Raw genomic sequence first — 14245 nt, 5'->3', positions numbered from 1 at the left:
CTTTTCTGCCTCATTCTGGGATCCCTTTCAGGGATGGGTTGTGGAGGGCCTGCCCAGGTGTTTCCCCATTGACAAAGGGCCCTCAGGGTAAAGGGCAGTGGCTGGGAGGATGCTGAGAATTTAATCCCCAATTTTTGGTGGTTTTCTGCCTCTTCCATTACATGTCAGGCAGTGAGACCCCCACTCCCAGCTCAGTGGGACTCTACACCAAGAAATCCAAATTTGCTGCCCAAGTGCTCCTGACACTAATTGACATTACTGGGTGTTATGGACAAATGCAGAGTTCCTGAAACATGGATCCATCCCTAATTCCAACCTATTCCCTATTTTTTGTCTTCAGCAGGGATAGATTGGAAGCCTAATTTGTGGCCTCTGTCTCAGGTTAAGTTTCCCAGCTGGAGGTGAACAATTCCCAGCAGCCCCTCCAGCCCTCACTGCAACATTGAGGAGTTTCTGGCTCATGGATTTCTTCGTGTTCCCAAGGAAAAGTCACTGCAAAAGGTAGTCCCAAAACTGAGTTTTGTAAATCTGTGACCTTTTTGTAGTTGAAAGACTCCAAGTGTGGGTTTTGTTTCCTTAACATTTAGTCCTAATTCCAGAGGAAATCCTAATCCTCAAACTTTTACTTACTCTGCCAATCTAGCTTATTATTTCCTCTGGTAAATTGAGGGAATGAATAAGCAAGAGTGACTTCTCTGTATGGTCTGTCTCTCTTTTCAGTTGAAATCTTGCCAAAAAAAAAGGACTTGAAAGAAATTTCTGTCCTTATTATACATCTCTCATTAAAGCTCCATTACCAGGTGGCATTAAATATTTCAACAAATATTAATAAGGAGCTTTTGATGTCAGAGCAGTCAGTATTCCTGACCTCTTAGGTCTAGTAAAAAAAAACTTCAAAAGTTTGCCTTCCTTGTAATAAGGTAAGACCTGAGGATCTGAGGCAAGAAATATTTAAGTATCTAATTTAGAGAGAAATCAAGGCAAATTAGGTAGATAAGGATCTTTAGAGATCTAAGCCAACACTGTTAGACTGTTGGAAATATTTGAGGTTTTTTTCCAGTCTTCTCTTTGGTTTTTTCAGAAGTTTTATTTAAATTTTCATCTGGTCAAGTGCTGAATAACAGATTTGCTCCTGGCCATTTTATAGGGTCATGAATGGCTTTGTCTTCCAGGAACAAACCTCATTCCATCCCTTGATGGGAAAAATTTGCATTATCAGCATGAGGAATTTCTAGGAGTTTTCCAGCTCTAGGAGTCCCAGCCTCCAAACTTCATTAAAATAAACAGAAAAACTCCTTCCCTCACCTTCCATATTTTTTTTAAACCAAGCTTTGCCAGCGAGTCTGTGACCTCAGGGAGACACCATTTCTCATTCATCAGAGCAATTTAAAAACCCAAACCTCATACTTCAAAAGCACTTCTAGACTCTCTGAGCTAAACCAGGTGAGCACAGGAACCAGCTAAATACAATCTTTTCACAAATACAGGATAATCTTCCCTCTGGGATTATTTCTGTCACTTAATGTCACAGGAGGGCACCGTGACACCCATCCCATGTCATCACACCCCATCAGGGAGGGCATGGAACCAGAAAAGAGCTGTAAAGTTTAAACCTTTTAAAGGCTCTGGCAGGAATCACAGCACATGTGAGGGCTTAGTGCCTGATTCCATAAACACTGGCAGGATTTTTATCTCCCAGGCCATTCCAGCTGCTGCTATCCCAGGAATGTCAGAGCTGGCAGAGCTCTGAGTGTGTCCCCAACAGGAATCACCCATGGGTGCACATCAGCTGCAAAGTGACACAAATTTGTATTCTCTGGACACCGGTTAGCCAGAGAACCCTGCTTTTGCCAGGCATAATTTCCCTTCCTTGTGTGCATCCTGCTCCAGGACAATTCCTCCTCTTGCCCCATCCCAGAACAATTCCTCCTGCCCCATTCCAGGACAATTCCTCCTCCTGCCCCATCCCAGGACAATTCTTCCTCTTGCCCCATTCCAGGACAATTCCTCCTCTTGCCCCATTCCAGGACAATTCCTCCTCCTGCCCCATCCCAGGACAATTCCTGCTGCCCCATCCCAGGACAATTCCTCCTGCCCCATTCCAGGACAATTCCTCCTCTTGCCCCATTCCAGGACAATTCCTCCTCCTGCCCCATCCCAGGACAATTCCTCCTGCCCCATCCCAGGACAATTCCTCCTCTTGCCCCATTCCAGGACAATTCCTGCTGCCCCATCCCAGGACAATTCCTCCTCTTGCTCCATTCCAGGACAATTCCTCCTCTTGCCCCATCCCAGGACAATTCCTCCTCCTGCCCCATCCCAGGACAATTCCTTCTCCTGTCCCATTCCAGGACAATTCCTCCTGCCCTGTTCCAGAACAATTCCTCCTGCCCCATCCCAGGACAATTCCTCCTCCTGCCCCATCCCAGGACAATTCCTCCTCTTGCCCCATCCCAGGACAATTCCTCCTGCCCCATCCCAGGACAATTCCTCCTCTTGCCCAATTCCAGGACAATTCCTCCTGCCCCATCCCAGGACAATTCCTCCTGCCCTGTTCCAGCCTTTACCCCTGATTGAATCTCAACTTTGCAATAACCTTTAGGATAACATTCCTCTCTCAAACTAACACCCTGGTGGATTTTTTTCTGAATTGTGTGATTCAATAATTTGAAGTAGGATTTGAAAGAGAATTGAGATTGTTCAGTCTGGAGAAGGGAAGCTTTGAGATGATCTAAATGTGGCCTTCCAGGACATGAAGGGGCTGACAGGAAAGGTAAAGAGAGACAATTTACCAGGGCCTGGAGTGCCAGGACAAGGGGGATGGTTTCCCACTGCCAGAGGGCAGGGATAGATGGGATATTGGGAAGGAACTCTTCCCTGTGAGTATAGGGATTGGGATGGAATTCCCAGAGCAGCTGTGGCTGCCCCTAGATCCCTGGAAGAGTCCAAGGCCAGGCTAGACAAGGTCTAGTGGAAGGTATCCCTGCACAGGGGGTAGAATAAGCTGAGCTTTCAGCTCCCTTCCCACCCAAACCATTCAGTGATTCCACGAGTGGTGAGTGAGAAGAACCAAGCCTTGAGGGACGCTGAGAGCTGGGGCATGACCACAGCACAGTGGGATCAGAAACACCAGAGGGAACAGGAGTGGCCAGTACTCACAGAATTCACAGAATCACCAGGGTGGAAGAGACCTTAAAGATCATCGAGTCCAACCCAGCCCCTGTTGCTCTGATTTTTTAAGATTTTCTAAGCTTTCTGATGTTTACATTCTTGTAACAAACTTTCTCACACACTTTCTGTAAATAACTCATTGTTTTGCATTCTTTTATGGAGGAGGAGAAATTTGATGGACTGTTGGTTTGTCCAGTGTCATTGGAGAGGTGGCACTGTCACCCTCCAATCCACTGTCACTTTTGGGAATCTATGAATGTTAGAGCCAGAAAATAAACTTCCCTTTTTCCACCTTGAGAACAGCAGTGTGTGCTCGTGTTGTTTCGTGTCCTATAGTGACAAGCCCACTTCAACTCAACCCTGGCACCCAGTGCCACATCCAGGCTTTGTTAAACACACCCAGGGATGGGGACTCCACCACCTCCCTGGGCAGCCATTCCAGAACTTTATCACTCCTTCTGTAAAAAACTTTTTCCTGATATCCAACCTGAATTTCCCTTGGTGCAGCTTGAGGCTGTGTGCTCTGGTTGTGTCAGTGCTGCTGGAGAAAGAGCCCAGCCCCAGCTGAGCACAGGCACCTTTCAGGAGCTGTGAGAGTGATGGGGGCAGCCCTGAGTCTCCTTTGCTCCAGGCTGAGCACCCCCAGCTCCCTCAGGGCTTCCTCACAGGGTTTGTGTTCCCAGCCCCTCTCCAGCCTCGCTGCCCCCTCTGGACACGCTGCAGTGTCCCAAAGCCCTTCCTTGTTGGTAGAATGCTGTAGAGCTCCCCTCTTGTAATATAGATAAGAAATAATAAACACCTGAGTGTCACAGACACATTTTATGAAAAATCCTTTCCTTAGGATCTTTTCTCCTGAGAAGCTGAGAGGCCTCAGAAACAAAATGTAACCAATGGTTATCTGCTGCTGTGGAATGCAACAGGTGCATCTGGGATTGGTCTCATGTGATTGTTTTTAATTAATGGTCAATCACAGTCCAGCTGTCTCAGAGTCTCTGGTCAGTCACAGGATTTTATTATCATTCCATTCCTTTCTATTCCTTTCAAGCCTTCTGATGAAATTCTTTCTTCTATTCTTTTAGTATTGTTTTTAATATATCATTTTATTTTAATATAATATATATCATAAAATAATAAATCAGCTTTCTGAAACATGGAGTCAAAATTCTCATCTCTTCCCTCATCCTGGGACCCCTGCAAACACCACCACACCTAAGCCTGAACAGGAAATATTGTCTGGAGAGTTTCCATCCCTCTTGACAGAGGTAGAAAAAAGGAGCCAAAAACCAGCAGTGAGGGGAGCTGCAGAGACTGATAAGGCCCTGAGTCTCTTTTTCTCCAGGCTGAGCACCCCCAGCTCCCTCAGGGGTTCCTCTCAGGATTTGTGTTCCCAGCCCCTCTCCAGCCTCGCTGCCCCCTCTGGACACACTGCAGTGTCCCAAAGCCCTTCCTTGTTGGTAGAATGCTGTAAAATTCACTACTTATAATCTAGATAAGAAATAATAAACACCTAAGCCTGAAGAGGAAATATTGTCTCAAGAGTTTCAATCCCTCTTGACAGAGGTAGAAAAAAGGAGCCAAAAGCCAGCAGTGAGGGGAGCTGTAGAGACTGGTAAGGCCACCCCTGAGTCTCCTTTTCTCCAGGATAAGCACTCCCAGCTCCCTGCAGTACTCACAGAGAGCAGTGGTCAGCTTCTCAGGCTGGTCATAGTGCACCATGGCCACACAGAGGGTGTTGAGGGCCACCACGCAGAGCACCACCCAGTAGAAGCTCTGGGCCTTCACCATGCGGCGGATGAAGAAGCGGAACATCTTCTCCTTCCTCCTGAAGTAGGACGAGCTCTCGTTCTTGCCACTCTTCAAACTGGCACGGGCAAAGGGAGACCCTGGGACAGAAAGAAGAGTCACCACAGCCCATCCCAGCAGGGAAAAGGCTGCAGGGGGTTCCTGGGCACACAGAGCCTCTCCAAGCACCACCAGAACAGCTCAGCAGGAAGCTGGGGATGTTGAGAATGGGCTGAGCAAGGGCGTCTCGCTTGTAATGAGGGATGAAGGCTGGGCTTTTAAAACTTCATGGGCCAATGCCTAGCTCCACCATCTAAACTGGGCTTCCAAACCTTTGCAGCAATCCTGATTGTCACAGTAAAACTCATCACTTTTTCCTGGTTGACAGGGACAGAGAGCAGCAGGCACAGGATATTTCTGCCCACGGTGTGGAGCACGTCCTCGTGGAGCTGGGTAGGTGCAACAGGAAAGATGATTCTCCTGCTCCAAGGACTGTTTTGTCCCTGTTTTTTCCTGCTCCAAGGACCAGTTACTAGGGAATTGAGTGAATTCTCCTTAATTTACTCTCCAGCCTCAGCTATTTCTTTAGCAGAGGGCTCAACCTTCCTCCGTGCATCAGATTTTGGGCTCAGCCATTCATTTGTCTCAATTCTGCCTCTATCAGCTCCATTTCCACTCTGGGCTGAAACCCTGGCAAAGAGTCAAGGGTTTCAACAATAGGGAGCTGATGGAAGAAATGATTCCTGATGCCAGCTCTCCCCCTGGGGTAGAGGCACTGCTCAGATGAAAAGGTAATCTCCAGCTGATGCCGAGGCAGGAGAAATCAGGAATAAGGGAAGAAACACACGGACCCCTTGGGGCTCCTCTGCAGCAGCCAGGGAAGCTGCTGCAAGCAGGGGAGATGGTGATGGTGCCAGGCTGGCCACTGCCTGTGCCAGTGGTTTGGGACAAGATATCATTGCTGCCCTTCCCCACCTTGGGATGGAGCATCCCAGCAGGATGAGCAGGACATGTCCTGGAGCTCTCCTGGGCTCAGTGACATGAACAGAGAGTTCTGGCTTCAGCAGCCAAATCCTGGAGTGTGATCACCTCCATGTCAACACTTGGAATGGGTGGGAATCTCACCCAGCCTCGTCCTGCCACATCCACCACAGCAGCCAGAGAAAGGATGAGGCATCCAGATGTGACAGCAGCGGGTTCTCCAAGCCTCACAGCCCCACACAAGTGTGATGTTCCCCCATGGAAAGTGAGCTCTCTGCTCCATTTCACATTTCTGGCCATCCACCAGCACTCCAAAAGCAGAGCTGGCCTTGGCCAGGCTTTGAACAAATTCCATGCCGAAAAAATCAGTGTGTTCTTCTGTTGGTTTGAAAATCCTGCCTTTGGCAGTTTGGAAGAGAAGAAATCACAGTGCTCCTCCTCTGCTCTGCTTTAAGACAACAAGAAGAGCCAAAGTTTGGGATTTAGGCTGCTTCATATCACAGCACTGCTTAGCAGGTACAGAGCTCTCAGATAGCCAAGCCCCTCTGTACTGCCAGACTGGCAAAGGAACAGTGCTGCCCTCTCATTCCTGTCTGCTGATCTTCCAGAAATGCAAAGCAGTGATATTTAAACTGCTCCAACATGGAAAACATTCCTTCTCCAGGCTTTGGTGTCTGGGAATCAACGCAGTGCCCCGTGCCTGGTACAGCACAGAGGGTGTGAAGCCAGTGGGAGTAGAAAGAAAAGAATAAAAGCTAAGAAGAACTGCAGAGAACACCCTGGGAAGTGTTTACCACTACAGAGCTTTATACTGCAGCTATAAAGCTCATCGAGGTGCTTGTGCTTGAATTAAAGTGCAACATTTTCAGCCAATGGCCAGAGAGAGACCTGGCAAAGTCTCCCCACCCTGAGCTGCATCTTCACGTGGCACTCAGGGATCATTTGTTAGTTCTTCCACACTCCTTCTGCTCCCATATGAACACACTACAGAAAACCATCCAAAAACCCCTTTTCTCCAAAACAGATCCTTTATGCATAATTGCCCACGTGATCTGATTGTTTATGCTCTGCATTCCAGCCTCTTCACAAGCCTGCAGAAGTAGCTGCTTAACCCATTCCTTCTTTTCTGCCTCGTTCCATGAATCAAAATTAAAGCCACTTTTCCCAAGTGGGTGAAGCACTCACAGAAGGTGGAAAGCACTGCTGTTATTTTCCCTGCCATATGCTCCTGAGACAGTTCCCAGCTCTGCCTCGGATTATTCCCGAGCCCAGATGCTCCATCATCCGTTGCCACCTGAAATGCTGAACTCCAAGATCTGTTGGTGTGGCTCTGGCTGCCCAGAGCCTGGAGGGACTTGGATTTGGAGGCAAAGATCTCATAATTATTGCAACCGTGAGCAAATATTCCAAAAACGACCATTCCTTGTCATATCCATGCAGGGATCCAAGAAAAAACAACAAACCAAACCAAAAATGCACACAGGCTGCTGCATTTTTGCCCTTTTTCAGCACCAAACCTCTCCTGGAAGTGGCAGCAGTTTCACCACAAACCCTGCAGGCCAGGGGACTGTGGCAGCTCAGTGCTGGTGTCAGGAACATGCCAAGCCACGCTCATTTTCTGCAACCAACTCTTCCTTTAAAGGGGGGGAAAAATAAATTCCAGCAGCAGCTGTGATCCCTGAAAACATCAAGGCCAACTTTCCAAAGGGCAACTGAGGCACTCATGCTGTGCAACAGCCACGGACACGGATTCTCAAATGTGCTGTTTGTGCTGCTCCTTCTGTGCATCCAGGATTTGCTGCTTCATGGGGACTGGGCTGCCAAGACATTTCTTTGGAAGATAATGAGAACATCTGCTGCTTCAGCAGCAAAACAGCCTCCAACAACAGGCACAGGATGAGCAGAGTGCCCGACTGCAGAGCAGCAGGAGAGGCTCTCCCACAGCTCAGAGGGGTTTGGCTCCAGCAGCTCCCTGAGGTGGGTTCTGGGCACCCAGAGCCTCCCCTGGCAGCCCAGAGCTGCCTCTGCCTCCCCACCTGGGCAGATCTCAGCAGGGAATCAGCGCTGGGAGCTGCAGAATGGGCAGCACCTCCTCAGCCTATTCACCCCAGCAATGCCCCACAGTGCAGGATGCCCTGCTCTGCACTGGATCTCCACATCTGGCTTTAAAATCGCTTCAAGATCTTCCTCTAAGACAAGAATGAGAGAATTGAGGCCACTGCCCAGCACCTCCCAGTGACCACTCCCACAGCAAAGGCTGGGACACCTCAGCTGGGCATTAGTGAACCACAGGACTGTGGCCACTTCCTCTCCTCCTTCCAACAGTGTTGTTTGGCAGATTTGGGGTTCATTAGCATGGATGAGCACGTTCCAAGCAGAATCCCAGGATGGCCAGCCCAGCAGGGACTATGCCAAGGCTTTGCAGGGCTCTCCCAAGGGTGCAGCATGCAAGAGCTGAGGCAGGCAGCGCAGGGAGAGGGTGAAGGCACGGAGCTTTTTGCTTTGGGAAGTCGAGTGCTGCTGCTGCTGCAGCAGTGGAAATTCATTCTCCTTCAGGAAACTGCAGCTTCTGGAGCAAAGGAGCCTCTCCAGAGGAGGAAACATGGCATGGACAGGTTGAGGTGGAGATCGAAACCTCGGGAGATGCGAAGCCAGTACTCACCAACGGAGCAAATGTCTGTGAAATGGTCCTCACCTTCTTCTGCATGAATCAGGTCATTTTTGCTCTTCTTTATTGCGGCTCTTTTCAACACTGCGTGCAAATTAAAGAGAAAATGCCCCGTGAGGATGCAGAGTGGATTCTCTCTCCCCCTCCCTTCACTCTCCAGGGCCAGCATTTCCTTCCCAATGCCAGCTCAAAGCTCTCCCACCAGGGTACCCTGGAGCAAACAGGACAACCCACAACCTTGCAGGGCCTCTGCACGCCTCAGTGCCAGGGTGCTTCACTCCTTTGCCCTTCCAGCTCTTGAAGGTTTGCCAGGCACAGCTCTGCACGTTCCACTTCATGCAGCAGATGCAGGAGGGTGGGGGGGTCACTGCAGCTGCACTTTCAGCACAGCACAAAGGCTGGGCAGGGACACTGGAGCTTCCTGAGCCCCACGGGGCTGGGAGATGAGTGCTGCCACCCCTGGAACCACCAGTGCTGTTTGCAGCAGGCACTGTGAGGGAGTCAGAGTTTACAGAGCTCGGTTTACCACCCAGCCATGCCTCAAGGAGCAGAAATGCTGCGTGGAAAAAGCGGCCACACATCAGTGAGCAGCCTCTCAGCAGCACCCGGTGTTCAATCCCTGCCCTCTGGGGATGTCAGAATTCTTTGAAAACACTTTTTTTTCCCCTCCAAAAGCAGCTTTTAGTGGGGAGGGCAAACATCACTACATTTACTCCAACTGAGAGCTCTGCACTGTCCACCCAGAGCACAGGGGGGTGAGGCAGGAGCACTGAGGACGCTGCTCCCAGGACCACCTACCTGCAGAACCTTGAGAAGTGGCAGAAAAAAAAAATCACGTTGGTACAGTTTGGTGACAGCTTCGAGACAGACAGTAACTAAAGCAGCACTTTCTATCAGCAGTAAGACACCCCACGGTGTGGTGATACAGACTGGTCCGTGGGCACACACAGCAAAGCCACTCACGCTGCAGAGACTGCCCCGGGGAGGCTCCTCCACAACATCCCCTCACCCTAATTGTCTACAAATTCCTTTCCCACACTGCACGGATTGCCCTGCCCTGACAGAGACGTGGATGCGCTTCCTGCTCCTACGGGCTGTGCTTGAGTCACTACAGGGGAACACCCAGAGCAGAGGGGAGGATGCTCTGAACCTGTGGTCTGGATCCATTGTTTGTGCTCCTTGCTGCCCCACCCAGCTCTGCTGAATCCTCAGTCCCAGCAATGCCAGCTCGGGGGTCCCTCAGGCTGGGTCTGTCCCAGTTCACTCCAGCATGTCCAGGGCCATCCTCAGCACTGGAGCACGACCAGCACTGGGATTAAATATTTCCAACACTCCCTGGCATGAACTGAGCAGCTTTTTATCTTCTGCCCCAGAAAACTCCTCGGTGTGTTTGGCAGTGAGGTTGTGCCATCTCTCCAGGCACGTCCCTGTGTTTTGGGGACTCGGAATTTATCACCATAGACTGTGGGCTGCTCCAGGCTGGGAACATTCTCGGGCTCCTTTCACTTTAGGATAAGAGGAACCTGAGTATCTCTGGGTCTTTACTCCATGCCTTGCACCCACCTCGAGTTTCTCACAGCACTCGGCCTTGCACACTGCTCCTCACACACAAACTCCAGCGAGGCCCGGCTGTGCCCAGGTGCCAGCCAGGCTTCCCCAGCTCACACACACCCCCAGCACACACAGCAGGACTGGCACGCACACCTCAGCCCTGACCTGCTCCAGCCCCAGATCGTCCCCAGCGCAGGTCACCGGGCCGGCCGAGGCTGCAGCAGCACCTGCAGCGCTGCACGCCTGGGAGGGAGCCAGGCCGAAAAACCACCTGGGCATGTCACCGGTGACCTGGGCACGGGGCTGCGGGGGGAAAGCTGCCCCTGGGTGCCACCTAAGCCCCTGGTGATTTGCAATCCACTCACTGTTGTAGCTGCTGCCGCTGCCAGTCTCTGCCGGCGCCGTGCCTTGAGGAATCGGCCCTTCCGAGGCGGCCCTCCCTGACAGTGAATGGGAGGAGAAAAAAAAAGAGGGGGGGGAGGGAGGGGAGGGGAAAGGAGGAGACATGGGAGGACGAAAGATGGTCAGAAAAGGGAGAGGGAAGAGTCTTTAACTGAGCTTTGAGCGGCTGGCGCATCCTAAGAGCTGTCGGGGCTGGAGGCCCAGGGGGAGCATCCCCGTGGCCTCGCTGCTCGGCTCCTCCGGCCGTCCTGCCACGCCGGGCTCGCACGTCGGAAGGAAGGATCACCACACCCTGTTATGTCTTACTGCTTACAGCTAACAGGGGGCTCAGTCCCTTGGTCAAATCCGTTCGGAGCCCTGCCTTTCTCTCAGGTCAGCGCATTCGCTCTTCTCCATCCTCCTGGCAGCCTCTACCCCCTGCACACACAGCCAGCCACCCTCGGCAGGGCGTGGGCACCGACCCCGAGGGCACATCCCCATCCCGGGCCGGTGTGCGGTGTCCCATAACCGCTCCTCAGCCACCTGCAGCCTGCGCAAGGGGCTCTGTGGCCGGATTTGTGCCGGGTGCATGCGGGAGGATCCTCCTGCTCGGGAGGAAGGCGTGGCAGTGACAGCAGTGGAACCTCTCCCGTGGCACAGGAGGAAAATGCCCAGCAAAGGCACCTACCGTCCAGAGGGGACTTCTCTTCGGCGTTCTTGTCCTCCTCGGCCAGCATCACCTCCTCTGGAAAAGGAAAACCAGCCAGGGTCAGCCTCAGATTCCTCAGAGCACTGCCCCGACGGCGGCTGGTGGGGCAGCAGGAGCCTATCCCGGTGCCACCCAGCCCATCGTGGTGCCACACAGCCCACCCCGGTGCCACCAGCCCGTCCCTGACACAGTCTGCAGAGCAATTCATGGCTCAGGGCTGTGTTTCTCACTGAATTCACAGAATTCACGAATCACCAGGTTGGAAAAGACCTTGAAGATCATCGAGTCCAACCCAGCCTCAACGCCTCAACTCAACCCTGGCACCCAGTGCCACATCCAGGCTTTGTTAAACACCCCCAGGGATGGCGACCCCACCACCTCCCCGGGCAGCCATTCCAGAACTTTATCACTCCTTCTGTGAAAAACTTTTTCCTGCTATCCAACCTGAATTTCCCTTGGCACAGCTTGAGGCTGTGTGCTCTGGTTGTGTCAGTGCTGCTGGAGAAAGAGCCCAGCCCCAGCTGAGCACAGGCACCTTTCAGGAGCTGTGAGAGTGATGGGGGCACCCCTGAGTCTCCTTTGCTCCAGGCTGAGCACCTCCAGCTCCCTCAGGGCTTCCTCACAGGGTTTGTGCTCCCAGCCCCTCTCCAGCCTCGCTGCCCCCTCTGGATGCTCTCATCTCAACTTCCTCCCCAAGCTGAGGGGCCAGAGCTGGGCACAGCACTCAGGGTGTGCCCTCACCAGTGCCGAGCACAGGGGCACAAGGACCTCCCTGCTCCTGCTGGCCACAGCATTCCTGACCCAGGCCAGGAGCCATTCTCAGCCCCTGTCCCTCTCACACAGGGGGAGGATTCCAAACCAACTATTTCCTCTATGAGATCCCTCCTCACAACCACCCACACCACCTCCCACACTGGGTTCTTCACCAGCTCTCATCCCCAAGGCACCTCTGGAGACCAAGGACTTTCCTCCAGACCAGGCAGCACCACAAATCCCACAAGCCCCAGGAAGGTCCCTCATGCTCATCCATGCTGGAGACAGTTTGGGGAAGATGCTCCACACCCATCACTGCTCTTTTGTCTCCAAAAATCAGGATTCAGCCATGGGGAGCAGAGTGGTGGCACAGGGTGGGAGCAGCAGGGCCACATGGCAGGAGAGTCACTGTCACCACAGGGCCATCACATCAAATCTTTGTCCAAAGAAAATCCACAGCAAGTTTTCCATGGGGGAACTCTGCCTGGCACAGTGATTGCAACACCACCCTTCCATTCCTCTGCAACTCATCTCCAAAATATACCTTGCACTGTCCTAAATTAAAAAAAAATAAACGGGAAACACTAAAAACCAACCTCCCAAAATGGAATAATTTTGATCTGTGTGAAAGACAACCCAATTTCCTGAGGTTTTCCAGGGCACTGCCACCCCCCTGGCCAGTTTGCAGCACTGTGCCAATACTTGGGACTGCACTCAGAACCACAGATTTTGGGTTTGCTGCTGGAAACTGTGCTGTGGGGTTCTGCTAAAGGACAACCCAAAGCAAACAAAACATTGAGTTGGCAGCTGGTAAACTCCACACTTCCTTCTATTCTCATAAATGGCAAATTCACACGCCTGTAATTCCATCAATGTGAGCTCTTACTAAAACATCTGACATGATATTCCAACCAAATTTTGCTTTAAAGTCCATTTAAGCCAGTCTAGATGGAAGAGCAACTTCAGAAAAATAAATACAAACAAACCAGAGGCCAAACATCAAAGTGTGTAGCTGAGAGCTGTCTAGAAGGATACCAGAGGGATCAGCCTTATATAAGTCTATATAAGCCACACAAGCCTTATATAATCTCTTTATTAATCATCTGGGAGAGAGAGGGAATGATACTTTAATAAGACAGCAAATTGAGAAGGCTGAAAAATAATACCAAGGGCTGAGGAAAGCTGGAAAATTAAGCAGAGGGAAAGGAAATACAGAAGTGCAAAGTAATGCACCAGAGATGTGAAAGAAAGGAGAGCTGAGAGGGGTAAAAATGTCAGATGAGCTCAAAGCTGCACTTGAAAAGGTGTAAAGTCCTTCCAAAAACCCACAAGTTGTGCCTGCAATCCCCACCTACAATTCAGGTGGTTTTTAAGTCTTCTTAAGACAGGTCAGAAGAGTGAAATGGGCTTTTTCAGGCAGTTCAAGAGACTTCTCTGACCAGCCAGCACCTCAGACCAAAAGGTTCTTCTCAAGTCCCTCCCAGGGAAAGCTGTACTGATGTTTGGGGATGAAAATATGGGAGGACTGAAATGGCAATTCCCAGTCTGACTGCCCTGAAACACGAGGAAGGGATGGGAGACCCTTCCCAAAGGCTGTGCTATACTGATTTCCACCTACAAATTACTCTTACAAGACAATTCTGCAAACCTTTGCCCCAAATTCAGGGTCCTGAATTGGTTCTCAAATATACCTCCAATTCAGGTGGTTTTCAAGTCTTCTTAAGACAGGTCAGAAGAGTGAAATGGGCTTTTTTAGGCAGTTCAAGAGACTTCTCTGACCTGCCAGCACCTCAGACCAAAGGTTCTTCTCAAGTCCCCCCACTAGGGAAAGCTGTACTGATGTTTGGGGATGAAAATATGGGAGGACTGAAATGGCAATTCCCAGTCTGACTGCCCTGAAACACGAGGAAGGGGTGGAAGATCCTTCCCAAAAGCTGTGCTATAGCTGTGCTATATTTGTAGGTGATTTCCACCTACAAATTACTCTTACAAGACAATTCTGCAAACCTTTGCCCCAAATTCAGCATCCTGAATTGGTGCTCAAACAAACTTCCATCCATAAACACAGCTGGGCTCAGTTTTGCTGTTCCTTTAAAATAACCCAACCTTTTTTCACCTCTGAAATCCCCTCAAGCCTCACTCTCCTCCTGCAGCGTTCCCAGGTTCTCTCCCTTGATCATTATTCCTGTCTGCCTCGTGTCCTCTGGGAATCCAAAGGACCACAGCTACCCCAGGAGGTTTTTAAGGCT

The 14245-nt window shown here is 50.9% G+C and overlaps 1 protein-coding gene across 10 annotated transcripts in view; it reads right to left on the bottom strand.

Moving 5' to 3' along the window:
- CACNA1B (calcium voltage-gated channel subunit alpha1 B) overlaps positions 1-14245 on the bottom strand; it is a 337207-nt gene that overhangs the window by 144099 nt on the left and 178863 nt on the right. For 4 of the 10 annotated variants that reach the window (XM_077189241.1, XM_077189242.1, XM_077189250.1 and 1 more), the window contains exons 9-12: positions 11223-11279; positions 10519-10593; positions 8597-8686; positions 4845-5054 (exon numbers count right to left, since the gene is read on the bottom strand). In XM_077189241.1, coding sequence (XP_077045356.1) covers positions 4845-5054; positions 8597-8686; positions 10519-10593; positions 11223-11279 — 432 coding nt within the window. The remainder of the gene's footprint in view (positions 1-4844; positions 5055-8596; positions 8687-10518; positions 10594-11222; positions 11280-14245) is intronic. The other 6 variants (XM_077189243.1, XM_077189246.1, XM_077189245.1 and 3 more) reach the window with 3 other exon arrangements.

This window comes from Agelaius phoeniceus, chromosome 21 (assembly GCF_051311805.1).
Source record: "Agelaius phoeniceus isolate bAgePho1 chromosome 21, bAgePho1.hap1, whole genome shotgun sequence".
NCBI lineage: Eukaryota > Metazoa > Chordata > Aves > Passeriformes > Icteridae > Agelaius > Agelaius phoeniceus.
This window is presented reverse-complemented; position numbering and strand designations above follow the sequence as displayed.